The sequence below is a fragment of the Hemitrygon akajei genome, chromosome 8 (genome assembly GCF_048418815.1).
Source record: "Hemitrygon akajei chromosome 8, sHemAka1.3, whole genome shotgun sequence".
Lineage (NCBI taxonomy): Eukaryota > Metazoa > Chordata > Chondrichthyes > Myliobatiformes > Dasyatidae > Hemitrygon > Hemitrygon akajei.
In genome coordinates, this window is record NC_133131.1 from 4,398,749 (window position 1) to 4,422,237 (window position 23,489).

Consider the following 23,489-nt stretch of genomic DNA (forward strand, 5'->3'; position numbering starts at 1 on the left):
CTCTCTAATCCAGGCAGCATCCTGGTCAATCTCCTCTGCACCCTCTCTAATCCAGGTAGCATCCTGGTCAATCTCCTCTGCAACCTCTCTAATCCAGGCAGCATCCTGATCAATCTCCTCTGCACGCTCTCTAATCCAGGCAGCATCCTGGTCAATTTCCTCTGCACCCTCTCTAATCCAGGCAGCATCCTGGTAAATCTCCTCTGCACCCTCTCTAATCCAGGCAGCATCCTGGTCAATCTCCTCTGCACCCTCTCTAATCCAGGCAGCATCCCGGTCAATCTCCTCTGCACCCTCTCTAATCCAGGCAGCATCCTGGTCAATCTCCTTTGCACCCTCTCTAATCCAGGCAGCATCCTGGTCAATCTCCTCTGCACCCTCTCTAATCCAGGCAGCATCCCGGTCAATCTCCTCTGCACCCTCTCTAATCCAGGCAGCATCCTGGTCAATCTCCTTTGCACCCTCTCTAATCCAGGCAGCATCCTGGTCAATCTCCTCTGCACCCTCTCTAATCCAGACAGCATCCCAGTCAATCTCCTCTGCACCCTCTCTAATCCAGGCAGCATCCTGGTCAATCTCCTCTGCACCCTCTCTAATACAGACAGCATCCCAGTCAATCTCCTCTGCACCCTCTCTAATCCAGGCAGCATCCTGGTGAATCTCCTCTGCACCCTCTCTAATCCAGGCAGCATCCTGGTGAATCTCCTCTGCACCCTCTCTAATCCAGACAGCATCCCAGTCAATCTCCTCTGCACCCTCTCTAATCCAGGCAGCATCCTGGTCAATCTCCTCTGCACCCTCTCTAATCCAGACAGCATCCCAGTCAATCTCCTCTGCACCCTCTCTAATCCAGGCAGCATCCTGGTGAATCTCCTCTGCACCCTCTCTAATCCAGGCAGCATCCTGGTGAATCTCCTCTGCACCCTCTCTAATCCAGGCAGCATCTTGGTAAATTTCCTCTGCACCTTCTCTAAAGCTTCCACATCATTCTTATAATCCAGAGACAGAGAAGCAGTTTCAGTGACAGGTTACTATCGATGCAATGCTCCTCAGACAGGATGAAGAGGTCAATACTCCCCAATGCCATTAGGCTTTACAATTCTACCTCCAGGACTTAAGAACTTTTTAAAGCTATTAATGCTTTTTGAGACGGTGATTTAGATGCATATCATATTTTTTACTGAGTTAAGTATTGTATGTAATTAGTTTTGCTACAGCAAGTGTATGGGACATTGGAAAAAAAGTTGAATCTCCCCATGGGGATGAATAAAGTATCTATCTATCTATCTATCTATCTATCTATCTATCTATCTATCTAATGAGAAGGGTCACATTGTGGGAGGTTCAATATTCAGGGAGGGGCGGTACTGAGGGAGGGTCACACTGTGGGAAGAGTGGTGTGTTACTGTGAGTGGGTGTTACTGGGGGAGGGGTGGTACAGGGAGAGGTGTGTTATGGGGGAGGTAGTTTACTGAGTGAGGTATGTTACAGGTGGAAGGGTGTTACTGGGGGAGGGTCACACTGAGGGAGGTGTGTTACTGGGGGAGGGTCACACTGAGGGAGGGATGTTACTGGGGGTGGGTCACACTGGGGGAGGTGTGTTACCGGGGGAGGAGTATTATTGGGGGAGGTGTGTTACTGGGGGAGGGTCACACTGGGGGAGGTGTGTTACTGGGGGATATGTGTTATTGGGGGAGGGGTGGTACTGGGGGAGGGGTGTTACTGGGAGAGGGTCACACTGGGGGAGGGGTGTTACTGGGGTGAGCACTGCACTTTTTACAAGAAAATGGGTAACATTAATAGTAGTCATGGGTTTTGTCCGGGTGCTCCAGTTTCCTCACATATTCCAATATTCCTCACATATTCCATATTCCTCACACATTCCAATATTCTGTAGCAGGGGTTCCCATCCTGGTGCTTGGTTATTGATAGGGGTCCATGGGAACCCCGGGATGAGTGAGTTGTGGACGGGCTATGTTGGAGACGGAAGTGTGGACACTTGCGGGTTGCCCCAGGAAATCTTTGCTGATTTGACGATGCAAATGCTGTATTTCACTGGATGTTTCAACGTGCGTGTACGAGACAAATCAAGCTGATAAACTTTATCTCAACCCTTTGGAGTGTGGGAGGGAACCCACACGGTCACAAGAACACACAGACAGCGGCAGGAACGGAACCCGGGTCGCTGGTGTTACGCTAACCGCTACGCTGTCCTGCCAACCCGTATGTCCTCTCCAGTCTCGACTGTGACACTCCGACCCTGGGAAAGCGATTCTGACCGTTTACCCTCCCTGTACCAGTCACGATTTTTAAACCTCCATCTAGTCTCCGCAGCATCCGAAGCTCGGGTGAAAACTGCCCAACCCGAGTTTGTTCCTGCTCTTAACTTTCAACGGTACCTGCCGAGGTCCCTATAGAATGAATCTGAGCAATTTCATAGTCCTGCATATGAATATGCAGAAAAATGTTTGTGGACCCCAGGTTTCCTGCCCATATCCCTGGAAACCTGGGTCCACAAACCTCTTGTTTAACGGTATTGTTTAACGGTATCATAAAAAACATAGGGAGGGAGGGGAAGTGGTAGGAAAGGGGAAGTGGAGAGGAAAGGGGAAGGGAGTGGAGAGGAAGGTAGAGGGGAAAGGAAGGGGAGGGGGAGGAGGAAGTGTGACACGATGGGTGGTGGGCGGGGGAAGGGATGCGGGTATGGGGGCGGGGGAGGGTGATGCGAAGGGTGGTGGGTGAAGGGGAAGAAGAAGAGGGAAGTGGAGGGGTGGGGGCATTTTTCTCTCTCTCTCTATGTGACTCTTTTCCTCGCCCCACTCACCGGTTCTCCGTGATGAGCACCTGCTCCAGGAGTTTGCCCGCCTCATACCGGGTGTCAGTGCCCCGAGACTGCATCATCTCCACCAGCAGCTCCAAGGTCCCCTGCAGCCGGATCTCTCGGCACATGGCTGAGGCCACCTCCCTGCCCTGTCCCGGTAGGTGCCAGGCCTCCTTCACCAGGTGATGGATGTAGGCCAAGTGCGTGCGCTTTTCCTCCTCCGTCCGGTCGCTCCGCAGGGCGGACAGAGCCTCCCGCAGGTCCTGCGCCGATCCGCTGTCCGGGCCCGGCGGGCTCACCAGCTTCTTGCGCCGGCTCTGGCTCAGCATGGTCCGTAGGAGCGGGATAGCGCCCAGCCTGTCCGGGGCCGGAGCCTTGGAAACCCGAGACAGAACCGGGTCAGGACCGAGGCAGGACCCACGGACACCCCGGGACAGGACGGGACAGAATACACACACACACTCCGGGTCAAGACGCACAGATACCCCAGATCAGGTCCGAGACCGGACGGGACCCACGGACACCCGGAAAGGACCGGGTCAGAATTAACAGTCACCCGGGACCGCACAATCAGCCCCGAAGAGAGTTTGGACACCCCTGGTTGGAAACAGGATTCTGTCGGGTCAGCGGCCGGCCTCCGGACAGCCTGGGAACGGGAGCGGCGGTTCCAGTAACCACGGACAGCGGCTGGCGGGGACAAAGGCTCCGCAACGAGTGCGCAGCCGCAGTATGATGTCACTGGATGCGGAATCGCTCCACTGCCAGCGTTCACAGATTACACTGGACAATAAAGATTTTGCTGCCTGAATACTTCGGGTGTATCTTATTGATTTTAGGCTACTGATCATGAAAATCCATGTGCAATGTCCGTATCACCTCCGAGGTCTCCTCACTCGGGTAGCAAACCGTTTACTGTTTACTTGTGCTGTACACTACATGTATCCTGAATTATATTTTATTAACTTATTTGCGAAAATATTTTGTTGATGTGAAGTGTGTGATATGTGTATTGTGGGAGCCCCGCGGTCCGAAGGAACGTTGTTTCGCTTGATTGTCCGTATGTGCAGTCACATGACAATAAACTTGAACTTGAATGCTACCGAAAAAGTGCAAACGATGCGCAAGCCCTGGCGCCTGCTGAGACGTGCTTTCCGGCGTTTGTGTCTCCAGCCCGAAGGGAGATAGGAGAAGTGAGAATATTGGTCCTCACAGTCAGCGGTTTCTCCTTTGGCTCCTCTCACTCCCCTCGGGCCGTGGGCGCTTGCATGGGTCCGAGCTGTGCCTGCCATTTTGACAGCTACACGGAACAGTCAATTGGTAGAAAAGCATGGGATGTGAACTATAAGCAGGATAATAGTGGAACAGTCATGGGGTAAGTTTATTACGCAGAGAGTGGTGAGTGCGTGGAATGGGCTGCCGGCAATGGTGGTGGAGGTGGATACAACAGGGTCTTTTACGAGACTCCTGGACAAGGTATATGGAGCTTAGAAAAATAGAGGGCTATCGGTAAGCCAAGGTAATTTCTCAGGTAAGGACATGTTCGGCACAGCTTTGTGGGCCGAAGGGCCTGTATTGTGCTGTAGGTTTTCTATATTCTATGTTCTATGCGGGGTGGGAGGGGATTTTGCTTATGCCATCTGCTAAGAGAAGTGCAGACAGAGTCGATGGAGAGGATTCGGGTTTCGAGGGTATGCTGAGCTGTGACCGCAGGTAGAGCCACACCTAGCTGCGCCGCACCTGGAAAGGATGCTCCCTCGGGGAAAGTCTGACACAGACAAGCCACATTCCTTTCGGCTCCTGAGGAAGTAGGGGGGCCGTCGCACTAAGGCCCTTTGTGGAGAAGTTTGTATCATCAGTAACCATGGTGACGTGACACCGAATAATGGTTGTGCTTTCGTTAAGAAAGGCTGCGAGGAAAATCCTTGGAATTAATGACCAGTTTACCTCCACCATGGACGGACCCAAGCCTGGCTGCGAGAGGAGGAGGGCTGGGCGTGGGACTAGCAACCCCATTCCGTAAAAACACACAGAGCTACAGAAACTCCCTGGAAGAGGGACGTTCTCTGATTTGAAGACGTACGAGGCCGTGTGGTGAAAGCCGGAAGACGCGTGTCTGATCGTCATCCGGGACAATGGATCGAGCACGTGCACCAGGCACGCGGGAACGTGGCAACGCGGACGAGAAGCCGGCAGAAGGACACCTGACGACGCGACCTGGAAGCTGACACCAGGAAAAATGGGATACAGCTGGGGACAACTTGAAAGGCTGGCCCAGGTCAGAGGTCCCTGAGCTGCTGTCGGTATCCTGTGCCTCCGTGGGGCAGATGGACTGAGGTCTCTGGTGAGCTGGTCTGTGCCCCAGTGGGGGTGATGGCCTGAGGTCTCTGGTGAGCTACTGTGCCCCCGTGGGGGTGACGGACAGAGGACTCTGGTGAGCTACTGTGCCCCAGTGGGGGTGATGGACAGAGGGCTCTGGTGAACTGGTTTATGCCCCCGTGGGGGTGATGGACAGAGGTCTCTGGTGAGCTGGTCTGTGCCCCAGTAGGGGTGATGGACAGGGGTCTCTGGTGAGCTGGTCTGTGCCCCAGTAGGGGTGATAGACAGGTCTCTGGTGAGCTACTGTGCCCCAGTGGGGGTGACGGACAGAGGTCTCTGGTGAGCTGGTCTGTGCCCCCGTGGGGGGTGATGGACAGAGGTCTCTGGTGAGCTACTGTGCCCCAGTGGGGGTGACGGACAGAGGACTCTGGTGAGCTACTGTGCCCCAGTGGGGGTGATGGACAGAGGGCTCTGGTGAACTGGTCTGTGCCCCAGTAGGGGTGATGGACAGGGGTCTCTGGTGAGCTGGTCTGTGCCCCAGTAGGGGTGATAGACAGAGGTGTCTGGTGAGCTACTGTGCCCCAGTGGGGGTAATGGGCTTAAATAACCAGCAGACCTGTGAGCCCAACATCTATTGCCACTGGGACAGATTCTGATAGATGGGATCTACCTGCATTTAGAAAGGCAATGGCTGATTAGGAAGAGTCAGCGTGGCTTTGTGAAATTGTGCCTCGCCAATCTGATTGAAGGCAGATTAGGGCAATATGGTAGATGTTGTCTCCGTCAGGGTCCCACTTGGTACTCTGAGCTGGCATCCAGGTGAGCTAGTCAAACACAGTGATTCTGCCCCGCCATTCAATAAAGGGTGCCTTTCTTTTTGTTTTCAGTCCCATTCTCCCATCTTCCACATGCAGCTCTTAACCACCTTGCCGATCAAAAACCCAACAGTCCCACCTTGGCTTGGCTCCCACAGCTGCCTGTGGCAGCGGATTCCACAGATTCGCCATCTTTGGCTGAATTCGTTCCTCCTCATTTCTGTGTTAAAGAGGTGCCCTAATATTCTGAGGCAGTGCCCTGCGGTCCGAGACTCCCCCACTAACGGAAACATCTTCTTCACGTCCACTCTATCTAGGCCTTTCAGTATTCGATCCCTGTCGCCTCATTCTTCCAACCTCTGTCGACTACAGGCCCCGAGACATCAAACTCTCCCGTTTTAATCCCGCGAACAGGAGTACATCCTTGCTTTCACGTTCTATTTCTTTCCAAATGAACGCTAACATTGCATTGGCCTTCCTCACGACCGACTCACGCTGCATTTAACCTTCAGAGAATACTGAACCAGGACTCCCAAGACCCTTTGCACCTCTGATTTCTGAATTTTCAGCACGTTTAGAAAATAGTCTACACCTTTATTATTTCTACCAAAGTGCATGACCGTTCACCTCCCTACGCTATATTCCTTCTCCACCCATTCTCAAAATCCTTCTGCAGACTCCCTGTTTCCTCAACACTCCCTGTTACCACAACCCCCCCCCCCCCCCACCCCGCCCAGCTATCTCGGTATCATCTACAAACTTTCTCACAAAGCCCCCAGTTCCTTCATCCATAGCATGGGGCAAAGAACCTATTGTGCAGTATGTCTTTGGAATGTGGGAGGAAACCGGAGCACCCGGAGGAAACCCACGTGATCGCAGGAGAACGTACAAACTCCTTACAGACAGCGGAGGGAATTGAACTTGGGGCTGCCAAGCGCACCGAGCTGTGATAGAGTCACGCTCGCCGCGACGTCACCCTGGCGTCCTGCGAGATCTTACACAGGCACGTGGATGACTTTTTTTAAAAAACACGAAACGTTTTGGGGGCAGGGGTTAGTTTGATCTTAGGTCAGCACAACATCGTGGGCCGAAGGGCCTGCACTGTGCTGTACTGTTCTGTGTTCTATGACCCTCTGGTATATTGTCTCGCAATCCAGCGAGCCCTGATCCACAGGTCCCAGCAGAGTGAATCCCCATCGCTGTGGTTAAAGATGTAAACGGCTGGGAAACCTCAGTGACTCAGTCACCACCTCTGACCCCTAACTCCACCCACCGATTGTCTCCTAGTTTCTGCGGTTTTACGTGTTACCCATTCCAGCGGTCACTGAACCCCGAGATAGGTTAGATGGATATAACGACCATCACGGAGACAGAATATTTCACATTTTATTTTCTCGTCAGTAACCTCCATGCCCCTCATCCCTCAGCGGGGTACCCTTTGCCCCGCTGCATTCCCGCAATCTGCGGCTTAGCCTGTGCCGCTGCTGTCCACGGCCGTCCTTACTCGAAAACGTCCTTGCACTTGAACCAGTACTTGGCGATGGACCGTGGGTACGGGGGCCGAGAAAACGCCACCCTCTTGGTCTCCAGGTCAACCCGGTAATAGTCACCTGAAATCGCAGTGGAACACCCCGCTTAGTACAGGAGCATCATTGACAGCGTCCTGACCGTCTCGTACGGAAATACAACACATCCGACCACCAGACCCCACGAACGATTGCGGGGGCGGCTGAGCGGATCACCGGGGTCTCCCTTCCACCCACTGGGGATATGTATCAGGATCGCCGCGGTCGCAGGGTCATAGCCTCCTCGACTGCCACGATGAGGCCGCTCACAGGCTGGAGGAACAACATCTAACATTCCGTCGGGGCAGCCTCTGAACTGATGGCATAAACATCGATTTCTCAAACGAATTGTAATTTCTCCCCTCACCCTTCCCTCGCCTTCAATTCCCCAATATAGCCCCTCCCACATTTACACCTTCGCTTCACCTGCCTATCTGTATCCACGCCTTGGTGCCCCCCTCCCGTGGTCCACTCTCTTCCTATCACATTCCTTCACCTTCCTTTTCCTCCCCCACTCACCTGGTGTTTCCAATCGTCTAGTACTGCTCCCTCTAGCCTCCATCCCCGTCCCTTCCGGTCCTGGCGAAGGGTCTCGGCCCGAAACCTCCTCTCCATAAATACTACCTGACCTGCTGAGTTCCTCCAGCTTTGTGTGTGCCTTGCACAGAGCAACACAGCACAGGACTTTCGGCCCATGACGTCCTGCTGATCCCTTTAATCTCCTCCGACGTCACCCAAGCCTCTGGTTCCAGAGTCCGGCTGTGACGTCACCCCGCCCAACCCGCCACCTTCTCCGCTGCGCTCACGGGTCTGCCTATCTGTGGCAGTCCCAGAACCTGATGGTGGGTGGAGGGTGGTCAGGGAGGGAGTTCGCGGGGGGGGGGAGGGGGGTGGGGAACGAGGAGTCATTACCTCTGGAGAAGAAGTAGACACTCTGGCTGGGCATAAAGATGTAGCTGTCGTCTTCGTCGCTCGACGATTGCCCCCACCACGAGGCCTTCGGCCATCGTTTCTTGCCCCGCCGGTGCTTCTTCCTACGGTTCCAGAACGGCTTCCTCCCGTGGTGCCGCTCAATCAGCCTACGGATCGTGAAGAGCTTCCCGATCATCGCCGAATCTATCTGGGCAGGAAGCCCACCCCAGTGACGAGCGGTGCGGAACGGCCCGAATGAACCATCTGTAAGGGGAAGCAGAGTGTGGTGTCAACTCGGCTGGCCGGGCTCCAGGAGAGGCCAGGTATGTACCGCAGCCGGACACTCGGCCAGATGTGTAACCGCAGCCGGACACTCGGCCGGACGCATATACGAAGCCGGACACTCGGCTAGGTATGTAAGCACAGCTGGACACTCGGCCAGGTGTGAACAAACGGAGTTACCAGACTAGGTCAGTAAACCACATCCTCGATATCAGCCAGCTGGCAAAGGCAGCTAGCTATCTGTGGGTCATGGAAGCGGATAGCGGAGTGCTCTATCTATCTGCCGGGAGACGTACCGGGCTTATCTCCCCGCCCGGGTAACCGTGGAGAGCGTGTTCACGGGGACCATAGAGAGAGCCATAGACCATGTGGGAGTCTACTGGCTACACCAGCGGGTGTAGCCTATATAGGGCTGAGAATATTTCGGTTAGTTTCCGTTAGTTATTGTGCTTCATAGCGATTTTTCACAATACTTGAAATAAAGTTGTTTCTCTTTAAAGAGGGATAAGAAAACAGTTTCTCTACTTCCTCATCTTTAAATTTACCGTGTTAAAGAAGAGGGTAAAGCCTTAGAATAGAGGGACATCCCTTTAGAACAGAGACGAGGAGGAATTTCTTTAGCCAGAGGTCGGTGAATCTGTGGAATTGCTTACCACGGACGGCTGTGCAGGCCGAGTCATTGCGTTTACTGTATCTAAAGCGGAGGTAGATAGGTTCCCGATTAGCAACGGTGTCACAGGGTACGGGGGAAAGGCAGGGAAAAGGAGCTGAACGGGATAATCAATTAGCCCTGACCGAACGGTATAGCGGGCAGAACGGGCCGAGTGGCCTGATTCTCCTCCTATACCTCATGGTCGGACAAGGCCAATGGTGAAATAAAGTGCAGAGAACCGTGAAATGGAAAAGTGAGACGGACAAAACTGAAGGTAAAACGGGGAAGAATAAAAGATGCAGAGAGAGTCATACAGTCATCGAGGACACAGTAGAGACACACACCCTTCAGCCCATCTAGTCCGTGCCGACCGAGCGAGTAATCTGCCTAGTCCCATTGACCCACCCACCATTGCCCTCAAAAGTCCTCCCACCCCGGTATTCCCTTAAATAATAAATATTCAACTCGAGCCCACTTCTTCCGGCAGCCCGTTCGACACTCTCACCACCCTCTGGGAGAAGTTCCCTCTCAGGTGTCCCTTCCATAGTTCACCTTTCACCCCTGACCTCTGACCTCAAGTTCTCCTCTCGCCCAACCTCGGTGGAACAACAAGCTATTTGCATTTACCCTATTGATACCCCTCAGAATTTTGTATACCTGTGACATCTCTCCTCATTCTCCTACACTCCAAGGAAGAAAGTCCTAATGAAGGTTTATCGGGCCGAAATGTCAATTGCTTACTACCCTCCACATGACCTGCTGAGTTCCTCCAGCATTTTTGTGCGTTACTCTTCAACTATTCCACTTTTCCTTGTAAACTCAGGTCCTCAAAAGTTCTGGCAGCATCCTCGTAAATTTTCTCTGCATTCTTCCAATCTTATTGATAACTTCCCAACAGGTAGCCAACTAGAACTGCACACAATATTCCAAAGTTGGCCTCACCAATGTCAGCACTGGAGAACCGGACACCACACTAGAGTGGGGTGGAGAAGCCCAGGATAAGGGGATCAAGCTGTTACCTCTCCCAGGTGATCCAAAGACCTCCGTGAAGAAGTCCACCTCCCAGTCGAAAAGCATGAAGTGGCTGTATCTCCGAAAGGGGACAGAGATGGATACCCTTGCGCACTCCTCGTGGCTGGGCTGGCTTCTAAAGACGTACTTCCAATAGTCACGGCCTGCAGACGAGAGGGTCGGTCAGGAACCGAGATCGGTGGTGTCTGGCCAGTAGCTGAACAGCACTCAGATGACAGGAAATCTTGCCTTACCCTTGAAGAAATAGACTCGCTCTTTCCCGCGGATGCCAGATGCCGGCAGTGCCAATGCGGCGTCAACATTGTCCGGAATTTGGTGAAAACCATCCCTGATCAGCCTCGGGAAACCGGCCTCCATGACGCCATTGTGGAAACGCCAGTAAAACTCACCCTGGAAAAGGAGAGACAGACTCTATAAATGCAGCCGTGTCGGGCAAAGGGTTAAACACAGCGGCAGACAAAACCCATCCACTCATCTGGACAAGCCTCTACACTGACACTCCCGGGATCAGACGCAGCTTGAAGTTCCCTCTGCACCATCCCAACACCGGGCTCAGCATCCTCCCTGCTAGTCCAAGGTGCCTGCGTTCGGCCCATAACCCTCCAAGCCGCTCCCTTCCAAGTACCTATCAACTGCCTTTTTAAGTTTTGCCGATGTACCCAGTTCGATCCGCTCCTCCGCTCGCTCCTTCCAGGTACCCACCGAGGTTTCACCCTCCGTCAACGGGCATACTCACTGGAGCTTGGGGGAATTAAATGGGGTCTAACAGAAACTACCGACTTTTGGAGGCCTAGTGTGGGTGTGGAGAGAATGTTTCCAATAGTGAGAGAGTACTTGACCAGGGAGCACGGCCTCAGTACAGGCACGTCCACTCAGAACGGGAAGTTTTTTCAGACAGAAGTGGTGAATCCGTGGAATCAGATGCGACAGACAGCTGTGGAGGCCAACTCATCGAGTATACTTAAATCAGAGGTTGCTAGGTTCTTAATTAGTCAGAGTGTCAAAGATTCCGGGGAGAAGTCAGATGAATGGGGTTGAGAGGGGTAATAAATGGTCATGATAGAACGGCAGAACAGATGGATGGGCCGAATGGCTTAATTCTGCAGATCGGTCTGGAATGGTGGATGAGTGACCCACATTTCTTATCTTCCCATCGATCTGCTGCCTCGACACCCCGCACTATGGATCTCAATCAATGTAAATTAACGCCGCAACATAGATTCAAACCCAGAGAAACGACCGCGCCTGGCCCCAGTCGGACCTTGAACAGATACGTCTTTCCCTCGCAGTTTATTCGTGTGAAGGCAGCATCGATGGGACCCTGCACTCCCCACACATCGTGAATCAGCTTAGGATATCCATCAGCTACACCTTTCTTAGTCAACTCATAGAAGTACTTCCCTGAGGGGAGAAGAAGGTAATGGGTCAGACACTAGGTGGCGCTCCCTCCACACCGTCCCCTCACTCACTCCCGGGGTCAGACACAGAGTGAAACTCCCTCCACACTGGGGCAAAGGTTAGGATCTCGTCCTTTACTCCTGGTCACCTCCCACTCCCACCCAACCACCGCCCTGCAGGGGGTAAGGTCGGGAATAATCCCAATACCATTCAGCCATCGGGAGTTATTTGATCGTTACGGGGGTCCGTAGAGCGAGAACTCGCTCGCTGTTGTGTGTGTGTGCGTTGAGGGAGATGGTGCAGGGTGACCAGTGCATGCCCACGGCCACTGGATAAACAAGGCGCACGAGGCTAATTGGAGTCGTGGACAGAGACACGTGGTCAGGTGGCTGGCGTGATTTCTATGGACCCCCCCCCCCCTTCACCTGGTGGGCCCAAGGTCAATATCAGCTGGAGAGTGCAAGTCGCTTATCGATCCTAAAGTCGGGACAAGCCCATGGGCCGAACGACTATGTTCTGCTTACCCTGAAAAGCGAAGATGGATCCATTCCTCAAATCAGTGAACGCATCAAACGAGTTATTACCGACGCACACATTTACTGGTTCTGGTTCCGGTCCCGGTTCCATGCTCGGCTCCGGTTCAACACTGGGCTCGAATTCCGGGCTCAGCTCCGGTTCCACACTGGGTTCCGATTCCGGGCTCAGCTCCGGTTCCACACTGGGTTCCGATTCCGGGCTCAGCTCCGGTTCCACACTGGGTTCCGATTCCGGGCTCAGCTCCGGTTCCGCAGTGGGTTCGGATTCTGGGTTTGGCTCCGGTTCCAAGCTTGGCCCTGGTTCCAGTTCGGGATAAAAATCAGTCCCATTCTTGAAGATTTCATCAATTTCATCAATTTCATCCTCCGGGAAGGCAAACTCATCTCCGCGGGCTGACCACACAGAAAACATTGTTAGTTAATGACGCCAAACCAGTTACTTTATAAACTTATTCTGATTCTGAATCTGACTTTCTCAAAACAGGCACAGAGTGAAGCTCCCTCCACACCGTCCCATCACACACTCCCGGGGTCAGACAGAGTGAAGCTCCCTCCACACCGTCCCATCACACACTCCCGGGGTCAGACACAGCGTGAAACTCCCTCCACACCGTCCCATCATACACTCCCGGGGTCAGACAGAGTGAAGCTCCCTCCACACCGTCCCATCACACACTCCCGGGGTCAGACACAGCGTGAAACTCCCTCCACACCGTCCCATCACACACTCCCGGGATCAGACACAGAGTGAAACTCCCTCCACACCGTCCCATCACACACTCCCGGGGTCAGACAGAGTGAAGCTCCCTCCACACCGTCCCATCATACACTCCCGGGGTCAGACAGAGTGAAGCTCCCTCCACACCGTCCCATCATACACTCCCGGGGTCAGTCAGAGTGAAGCTCCCTCCACACCGTCCCATCACACACTCCCGGGGTCAGACACAGCGTGAAGCTCCCTCCACACCGTCCCATCACACACTCCCGGGGTCAGACACAGAGTGAAACTCCCTCCACACCGTCCCATCACGCACTCCCGGGGTCAGACACAGAGTGAATCTCCCTCCACACTGTCCCATCACACACTCCCGGGGTCAGACACAGAGTGAATCTCCCTCAACACTGTCCCATCACACACTCCCGGGGTCAGACACAGAGTAAAACTCCCTCCACACTGTCCCATCACACACTCCCGGGGTCAGACACAGAGTGAAATTCCCTCCACACCGTCCCATCACACACTCCCGGGGTCAGACACAGAGTGAAACTCCCTCCATACCGTTCCATCACACACTCCCGGGGTCAGACACAGAGTAAAACTTCCTCCGCACCGTCCCATCACACACTCCCGGGGTCAGACACAGAGTGAATCTCCCTCCACACTGTCCCATCACACACTCCCGGGGTCAGACACAGAGTGAATCTCCCTCCACACTGTCCCATCACACACTCCCGGGGTCAGACACAGAGTAAAACTCCCTCTGCACCATTCCCGACGCATTCTCAGAGCAGGTATCCCACAGGTTAGGTGGGAGTACAGACTCAGAGCCATCAAACATTCCTCGAATGATAAACCTTTCATTCCTGGAATCATCCTTGTGAACCTCCTGTGAACCTTCTCCAATGCCAGCACATCTTTTCTTTCTTTTTTCTTTCTTTTTACAATATTTTTATTCAGAAGATAAAAAGACTTACAGAGTGCAACACATAGATACATCTCAACATAACTTGTGTACATTCGTGTATTGTAATAAAATTGATCAAAATGTTATAGCATAACACATAAAGGTATACCACTCTGTAATCAAAAATTTAAAGATAGGTCATACATCATAAAATAATTTTTTTAAATAAAAAAACAGTCAACCCCCTACCAACTACCAAAGAAAAAAGCTGATGGATGACAATGGATAATTAGAAAAAAAAACATATTCACTTAAGAAGAGAAGATAAAAATATACATAAAATTCTGTGCACTGTTAAACTTTATAAATTGGAAAAGTAATTTAGGAAAGGTCCCCAAATATCATAAAAAGATTGTTTCGAATTTAAGACTGAGCAGCAGATCTTCTCTAAATTTAAATAAGACATAATATCACGTAGCCATTGAAGATGTGTAGGAGGGGTAGACTCCTTCCATTTAAGCAAGATTACTCTTCGTGCTAAAAGAGAGGTAAAAACTAAAACCTGTAGGTTAGGAGTATTTAAAGTTATATCTTCATTTGCAATAATACCAAACAAGGCAGTAAGGGGATTTGGGTCAAATTGGACCCTAAAAAGTTGTGAAAAGGTATGGAATACTTCCCGCCAAAACTTTTCAATTGTAGGGCAAAACCAAAACATATGAATTAAAGAGGCATCAGCAGAGTTGCATTTATTACAAAGTGGAGAAACATTCGGGTAAAAACTGGACAGCTTCTGTTTAGAAATGTAAGCTCTATGAACCACTTTAAATTGTAGAAGAGAATGACGGGCACAGAAAGATGATTTATTAACCCATTTAAGAATTTTATTCCATCTATCATCAGAAATCTGACAATTTAGGTCATCCTCCCAAGCTTTTTTTATTTTATCTAAAAAGTCTTGTCTAGAATCAATCAACAAGTTATAGATACCGGTAATAGAACCATTAACAAAAGGTTTTAAATTTAAAAGATTTAAATTTAAATTTTTATCAGGACAAATCTTTTCTTAGATGAGAAGCCCAAAACTGTTCACAATACTCAAGGTGAGGCCTCACCGGTGCCTTATAAAGCCTCAGCATCACATCCCTGCTCTTGTATTCTAGACCTCTTGAAATGAATGCTAACATGGCATTTGCCTTCCTCACCACCGACTCAACCTGCAAGTTAACCTACAGGGTGTTCTGCACAAGGACTCCCAAGTCCCTCTGCATCACAGATTCCTGGATTTTCTCTTCATTTAGAAAATAGTCCACACATTTATTTCTACTACCAAAGTGCACGACCATGCATTTCCCAACATTTTATTTCATTTGCCACTTTCTTCCCATTCTCCTAACTTGTCTAAGTCCTTCTGCAGCCTTCCTGTTCCCTCAACAACACCCACCCTTCCACCAATCTTCGTATCACCTGCAAACCTCACGACAAAGCCATCTATTTCACCATCTAAATCATTGATACACAGCATAAAAAGAAGCGGTCCCAACAACAACCCCTGCAGACCATTAGTCACTGTCAGCCAACCAGAAAAGTATCCTTTTATTCCCACTCGCTACCTCTTATCAACCAGCCAATGCTCTAACCGTGTTAGTAACTTTCCCGTAATACCATCGGCTCTTAATCCTTACATACTGTTTGCGTCAAATTTGACCCGTTTTGACATTTGACAGCAGTAAAAACACTCTAAATGCCTTTTTTTTTTAGCCGAACTTTGATTACTTTTCCTAAAGTGACCCAAATTGCGCAAAATGAAAATGTTTTAAAGTTTTATATTCTTGTACAGGTGCTACAAATTTTAGTACTTTGAGGCTGCTCCGAGTCAAATTTGTCCCATATCTATTGCAATGGATTTTAGGTCTCTGAAGCAGTAATTAAGGATTAATCACTCATTTATTAATGTCAGAGAGGCTACTTATACATTCCAAATATATCTGTGGTTCAAAATTTGGTATAGACACTTGTTATGAGGGGATTCTTGGGCCGGGTCAAAATTGACCCAGACCATACTGTGAAGGTTTAGAATATGAACAGTATGTAAGGGTTAACTGAGTAAGCAGCCTCATGTGCCACGGGGCTGAATGACTTCCGCCCTGTTGCACTCACCCCCATCATTGCAAAGTGCTTTGAGAGACTGGTTCCATCACATCTGAAATCCTGTCTGCCCACTACCCTGGACCCCCATCAATTTGCCTATCGCACCAACAGGTCAACAGAGGACAGCATCTCCACGGCACTTCACTCTGCCCTGACCCACCTGGACAGCCCCAACTCTAACCTCAGAATGCCATTCATTGACTTTAGTTCGGCATTCAATACTGTGACCCCCCTCCAAGCTGATCGCCAAACTTCGCCAGCTTGGTATCAGCTCATCTCTCTGCAATTGGACCTTGGACTTTCTGACTAACAGACCCCAATCTGTTAAGTTAGATAACCTCTCCTCCTCCACTCTCACCCTGAACATTGGCGTGCCTCAAGGCTGTGCGCTGAGCCCTCTTCTGTACTCCCTTTTCACCTACGACTGCGTTCCTGTACATGGTTCAAACTCCATAATCAAGTTCGCCCGTGACACCACGGTGGTTGGCCTGATCAGAGGGGATGACGAGACAGCCCACAGGGACGAGGTCCAGCACCTGGCCGCGTGGTTTGTCGATAACAACCTGAATCTTAACACCCAGAAGACCAAGGAGATCATTGTGGACTTCAGGCATGCTAGGAGCCACACACACGTCCCCATCTACATCAACGGAGCTGTAGTGGAGCGTGTATCAAGCTTCAAATTCCTTGGTGTCCACATTTCCGAGGGTCTCACCTGGTCCCTGAACTCCTCCATCCTGATCTAAAAGGCGCAACAGTGTCTTTATTTCCTGCGCAGCATCAAGAAAGATCACCTCTCTCCCAGGATACTGACGGACTTTTACCGCTGTACCATTGAGAGCAGACTCACCATCTGCATCTCAGTGTGGTACGGCAATTGTCCCGTATCAGACCGCAAAGCGGGTGGTGAAAACTGCCCAGCGGATTATCAGCACCCAATTGCCCACCATTGAGAACACCTACCATAAACGCTGCCTGGGCAGGGCAAAAAGCATTATCAAGGATGCATCTCACCCTAACGATGGACTTTTTACTCTCCTCCCATCCGGTAGGCGCTACAGGAGCCTCCGCTCCCACACCAGCAGGCACAGGAAGAGCTTCTTCCCTGAGGCTGTGACCCTGCTGAACCTCACATCACAGCGCTAAGCTGTATTGCACCCATATTGTACTGTCTCAGTACTTTTATATCTGTGTGCTGTAGCACTTACTTTTTATTCACAGTTATTTTGTAAATGACACTGTTTGCGTTTCTGGATAGATGCCAACTGCATTTCATTTGTCTTTGTATCTGTAATCGGCACAATGACAATAAAGTTGAATCTAATCTAATCTAATGTGTGGCATCTTGTCAAAAGCCTTCTGAAAAGCCAAGTGTAAAACATCCACAACACCCCCTTTATCTACTCTGCTTGTAATCTCCTCAAAGAATTCCAACAGGTTCGACTTGTGTGTGTGTGTGTGTGTGTGTGTGTGTGTGTGTGTGTGTGTGTGTGTGTGTGTGTGTGTGTGTGTGTGTGGGGGGGGGGGTGAGTGTGTGTGTGTGTGTGTGTGAGTGTGAGTGTGAGTGTGAGTGTGTGTGTGTGTGAGTGTGAGTGTGAGTGTGTGTGTGTGTTTGTGTGTGTGTGTGTGTGTGTGTGTGTGTGTGTGTGTGTGTGTGTGTGTGTGAGTGTGTGTGTGTGTGTGTGTGTGTGTGCGCGCTCGGTGAGCAGTCTTTACTTTTTATACAGACGGAGTGGTAATCCCGGCAGCAGCTGGAGTAGAAACCGCACAAAGCGTCACACTGACACTTCACTCCCAACTGGAAGCCCAGATCACAGCGACCGACACAGGATTCTGTTAAACAGACAGCACAAGTTCCAATTCAGTGAAGCATTTCCTCAGTGTCACTCCTCCCTCAATGTAACCCTTCCTCAGTACCACCCCTCCCTCAGTGTAACTCTCCCTCTCGTGCTACCGCTCCCGCAGTGTGACCCTCCATCAGTACCGCCCCTCCCACAGTGTCACCCTCCATCAGTACAGCAGCTCCCACAGTGTGACCCTCCCTCAGTACCGCCCCTCCCACAGCGTGACCCTCCCTCAGTACCGCCCCCCCACAGTGTAACCCTCCCTCAGTACCACCCCTCCCACAGTGTGACCCTCCCTTAGTACCGCCCCTCCCACAGTGTGACTCTCCCTCAGTACCGCCCCTCCCACAGTGTAACCCTCCCTCAGTACCACCCCCCACAGTGTGACCCTCCCTCAGTACCATCCCTCCCACAGTGTGACTCTCCCTCAGTACCGCCCCTCCCACAGTGTGACCCTCCCTCAGTACCACCCCCCACAGTGTGACCCTCCCTCAGTACCATCCCTCCCACAGTGTGACTCTCCCTCAGTACCGCTCCCCCCCACAGTGTGACCCTCCTTCAGTACCACCCCTCCCACGGTGTGAACTCTCCCTCAGTACCGCCCCTCCCACAGTGTGACCCTCCCTCAATACCACCCCTCCCACGGTGTGAACTCTCCCTCAGTACCGCCCCTCCCACAGTGTGACTGTCCCTGTACCGCCCCTCCCACAGTGTGACCCTCCCTCAGTACCACCCCTCCCACAGTGCGATAATCCCTCAGTACCGCCCCTCCCACAGTGTGACTCTCCCTCAGTACCTCCCTCCCACAGTGTGACCCTCCCTCAGTACCACCCCTCCCACAGTGCGATAATCCCTCAGTACCGCCCCTCCCACAGTGTGACTCTCCCTCAGTACCTCCCACCCACAGTGTGACCCTCCCTCAGTACAACCCCTCCTATAGTGTGATAATCCCTCATACCAACACTCCCAAGTTGCGACTGTTCTTCAGTATTTCCCCTCCCACGGTGTGACCCTGTCTCGGGGTTGCCCCACCACTGCACAGCTCCACTGTCCAACAAGACAGGGGAAGAGATGGAGAGAAAGAAAGAAATGGAGAGACAGATAGATTGAGAGAGACGGCGCGAGACGGGAGAGACAGGGAGAGTGATGGAGAGAGGGAATGAAGGAGAGAGATGAAGAGAGAACCATCTAAAGAGAGGGGGGGAGAGAGAGGAATGGAGACAGACACGGGTATGGAGAAGGAGAGAGCTCACAGACTCTCAGTTTAGATGTCTACTTTCCTAAGCATCTGGGAACCCCACCTCCACAGCCACTGGGAGCGCGTTGGGGACTTGAACACAGAGTCCTCCTGGTGCCCCTGAATTAGCAGCAGGAAGGTAGCAGCTCTCACGCCCTATCCCCCTCCACAATCTCCACCCCTTGTGGAGGAGCATTTGCTCCCACGTTAGCCTCAGAGCCCACAGAACCAGTACAGGAGAAAGTTACCCTGGGTCTCAGGGAAGTACGTCGTGGCGCTGAACCTGAGGTGAGTCCGCACTCCGGAGGCCTGTACTGTACTGGATTGTGTGTCCTATGTTGTGAGTTTTATCTGGCTAAGCTGGCTCTCTCATCGATTGATCCCTGCCCTGACTGAAAGAGAACCCATTGGGACACGCGATGGCCAGCAGAACCCCAGCAGCGGAACGGCCGAGCGTTGGTGTTACCTTCATCGGCAGCGGCGGAGCTGAGCAACGAAAGGGCGACGAGGACAGTCCGGAGCTCCATGGCCAAAGATCTGATCGAGTCTGGAATGGGATCTCGGGATGTAACCACCTCGTGTTTGAGTTGTTGGGACATTTGTTTAAACTTCTAGTAATGTTTAGCGAAAGATAGAAGCCCATCGATTTTTCATTTATGTAAATCGGCAAAACCGTTTGATATTCTTCCGGGAATGAAGATTTCTTCACGTTACGGATAGCTGCCCCGCTTGCTGTGAATTTCCCCCCGTGAAATTCAGCGTGAAAGTGTCAGACATGCCAGAGAAATTGTTGTTTCGTGTTTGGGTTCCCGTTGTTTCCCGTTGACGGTGAACCAATGACTCAGTGACTTTCAGCCTGGCCATGACCGGGGACATTTTGGGGCCATGGTTTAAAAGATAAAAATATTTCAGCTTACAGATTTCCTGGTGCTCTGGCACACAGAAAATCCCAGAGATCCTGGGAGACTGGAAACGTGTTCAACGTGGCAATGAAAAAAATACAGCGGGCAGATCCCTCAATACCACCTCCTCCAGTAGTGACAATCCCTCCGTCCTCACCCCTCAGATTCCTCAGTACCGCCTCCTCCAGTAGTGACAATCCCTCCGTCCTCACCCCTCAGATTCCTCAGTACCGCCTCCTCCAGTAGTGACAATCCCTCCATCCTCACCCCTCAGATCCCTCAATACCGCCTCCTCCAGTAGTGACAATCCCTCCGTCCTCACCCCTCAGATTCCTCAGTACCGCCTCCTCCAGCGGTGTGACAATCCCTCTGTCCTCACCCCTCAGATTCCTCAGTACCGCCTCCTCCAGTAGTGACAATCCCTCCAGTCCTCACTCCTCAGATTCCTCAGTACCGCCTCCTCCAGTAGTGACAATCCCTCCGTCCTCACCCCTCAGATTTCTCAGTACCGCTCCCTCCAGTAGTGACAATCCCTCCAGTCCTGACCCCTCAGATTTCTCAGTACCGCCTCCTCCAGTAGTGACAATCCCTCCGTCCTCACCCCTCAGATTCCTCAGTACCGCCTCCTCCAGTAGTGACAATCCCTCTGTCCCGACCCCTCAGGATCGCCCCTTCCAATAGTGATAATCCCTCCCTCCTGGCCCTTCAGATCTGTATGTGTGTGTGTGTGTGTGTGTGTGTGTGTGTGTGTGTGTGTGTGTGTGTGTGTGTGTGTGTGTGTGTGTGTGTGTGTGTGTGTGTGTGTGTGTGTGTGTGAGTGTGTGTGTGTGTGTGTGTGAGTGTGAGTGTGTGTGTGTGTGTGTGTGTGTGTGAGATTGATTGATTTTGTGTGCCCCCTGGGTTGCAGGAGACAGGTAACTGGGTGAGTAGCTGTAGAAAGAAGGGAAATGCACGGCCAGTGCAGGGTACTCCTGTGACCGTTCCCTGTTGGATAAGTATGCAACTTTCGATACAATTGAGAGGGACAACCTACTGGCACTGAGTCTGGCGCTGTGGCTGAAAAAAGCAGGGAGCTGAAGAGGATTACAGTATTGACAGGAGATTCCTTAGTTGTAGGACCAGAGACGAGGAGCTGTGGGCACGGTGGAGACACCCGGGTGGTATGTTGCTTCCCTGATGTCTCGAATCGGGTCCGTGGCACTCTCAAGGGCGAGGGTGAGCAGCCCGAAGCCTCGGTGTGTTTCGGCACCAATGACATAGGGAGAGAAGCTGAGGAAATCCTGGAGAGAGATTTCAGGGAGCGAGGTAGGATGTTGAGAAACAGGATCTCCAGGGTCACCATCTCTGGACTGATGGCCATGCCACGTCCCAGTAAGGGTAGGAATAGGATGATCTGGCTGAGGAACTGGTGCAGGATCTGGATCATCGGGATCTCCTCCGGGGAATATACGATCTGTAGAAAAGGGACGGGTTATACCTGAACCCGAGGGGGTCCAATATCATTGTGTGAAGATTGGTTAGAGCTCTTCGAGAGCGTTTAAACTAATATGGCAGGGGGCTGAAGATGAGGTGGCTGGTTTACAAACAGAGACAATGTGCAGTGAGGAGAGGCTGATTATCGGGCAAAATTACATCAACTGGATGAGTTGCAACGTAAAAGTCGGACAAATTCAGAAAAGGTGAATGCGGGACTGAAGGTGTTATATTTGAATGTGCACAGTATACGGAATAATGTAGATGAGCTTGGAGCACAGTTACCGATTGGCAGGTATGATGTTGTAGGAACCATTGAATTACGGCTGAACGAAGATTATAGCTGGAAGTTTCATGTCCAAGGATACACATCGTATCGAAAAGAGAGGCAGGAAGGCAAAGGGGCGGTGTTGTTCTGTGGGTAAAATACGAAATCAAATCATTAGAAATTGATTAGAGAGCTTAAGGTAAAAGAACCCTGAGGGGTAAGTGACCACAGTACGATCAAATTCCCCCTGAAATTTGAGACGGAGAAGCTGAAGTCAGATGTATCAGTATTATAGTGGAGAAAATGGAATTACAGAGGCATGAGACAGGAGTTGGTCAGAACTGATCGGGAAAGAACACTGGCAGGGATGACGACAGAGCAGCAATGGCTGGAATTTCCGGAAGCAATTCGGGAGACACAGGTTATACACATCCCAAAGAGCAGGAAGTGTTCTAAAGGCAAAATGACACAAGCATGGATAACAAGAGAAATCAAAGCCAACATAGAAGCCAAATAGAGGGCATATAACACTGCAAAAAATTAATGGGAAGTTAAAAGATGCAGAAGCTTTTAAAAAATAATAGTAGGCAGCTAAATCAGTCACAGAGAAGGTAAAGATGGAATACGGAAGTACATCACCCAATAATTATGCAAAAGTGGATATCGGACCACGGGACCACTGGAAAAACCATGCTGGAGAGGCAGTAACGGGGTACAGTGAAATGGCGGACAAACTGAATTATTATTTTGCATCAATCTTCACTGTGGAAAACACTAGCAATATGGTTGAAGTTTCAGGTGTCAAGGGGTATGAAGTTACCATAGCTAGAGAGAAAGTTCCTGGGAATCTGGAAGGTCTAAAGGTAGGTAAAAGTCACTTGGATCAGGTGGTGTACAACACAGCGTTCTGAAAGAGATTGTGGGGGCATTAGTTATAATCTTTCAAGGATCAGTAGAGTCTGGTATGGTTCCAGAAGACTGAAATATTGCAAATGTCATCCACACTTCAACAAGGGAGAGAACAAAAGAAAGGAAAAGGTAAGCCAATTAGTTTGACCTCACTGGTTGGGAAGATGTTGGACTTGATCATTAAGGATGAGGTCTCAGGGTACTTGGAGGTACATGATGATAAAATAGACCATCGTCAGCGTGGTTTCCTCTGGAGAAAATCACGCCAGACAAGCCTGTTGGAGTTCTTTGAAGAAATAACAAGCAAGACAGACAATGGAGAGTCGGTTGATGTTGTGCACTTGGATTTTCAGAAGGCCTTTGACAAGGTACCACACGTCAGGTTGCTTAACAAGCTACGAGCCCATGGTATCACAGGAAAGATTCTAGCGTGGACAAAGCAGTGGCTGATTGGCAGGAGGCAAAGAGTGGGAATAAAGGGAGACTTTTCTCGTCGGCTGCCGGTGACTAGTGGGGTTCCACAGGGCTCTGTGTTGGAACCAACTGTTTTTAGGTTATACATCAAAGATTTGGATGATGGAATTGATGGTTTTGTGGCCAGGTTTGCAAACGAAATGAAGATAGGTGGAGGGACAGGTGGCGTTGATCAAGTAGAAAGACGACAGTAGGACTTAGACAGATGAGGAGAATGGGCAAAAATTGGCACATGGCATATAGTGTGAAGGAGTGTATGGTCATGCACTTTGGTAGA

At 51.1% G+C, this 23,489-nt stretch overlaps 2 protein-coding genes across 3 annotated transcripts in view; both read right to left on the reverse strand.

The window, feature by feature from the left end:
* sarm1 (sterile alpha and TIR motif containing 1) overlaps window positions 1-3,520 on the reverse strand; it is a 30,012-nt gene extending 26,492 nt beyond the window's left edge. For both annotated transcript variants that reach the window (XM_073053087.1, XM_073053086.1), the window contains exon 1: window positions 2,825-3,520. In XM_073053087.1, the coding sequence (XP_072909188.1) occupies window positions 2,825-3,150 (326 nt within the window). In that variant the 5' untranslated portion in view covers window positions 3,151-3,520. The remainder of the gene's footprint in view (window positions 1-2,824) is intronic.
* Window positions 3,521-7,320: 3,800 nt separating this feature from the next.
* LOC140731571 (vitronectin-like) lies at window positions 7,321-21,948 on the reverse strand. Its single transcript, XM_073053094.1, has 9 exons — window positions 21,847-21,948; window positions 19,653-19,797; window positions 17,822-17,938; window positions 12,318-12,722; window positions 11,657-11,796; window positions 10,629-10,785; window positions 10,383-10,538; window positions 8,430-8,693; window positions 7,321-7,562 (listed from the first exon to the last, which is right to left on the reverse strand). Exons 1-9 carry the CDS (start codon window positions 21,931-21,933, stop codon window positions 7,453-7,455), a joined length of 1,581 nt encoding a protein of 526 aa, XP_072909195.1. The 5' UTR covers window positions 21,934-21,948; the 3' UTR covers window positions 7,321-7,452.
* Between the last annotated feature and the right edge of the window lie 1,541 nt (window positions 21,949-23,489).

Coding starts and splice junctions, on each gene's coding strand:
- LOC140731571 (XM_073053094.1), bottom strand. CDS start 21,933: ATGTGTATCCTTGGACATGAAACTTCCAGCTATAATCTTCGTTCAGCC. Junction 19,798..21,846: donor AACATCATACCTGCCAATCG/GTAACTGTGCTC, acceptor AAACATTACTAG/AAGTTTAAACAAATGTCCCA. Junction 17,939..19,652: donor CTCCGCCGCTGCCGATGAAG/GTAACACCAACG, acceptor TCTGTTTAACAG/AATCCTGTGTCGGTCGCTGT.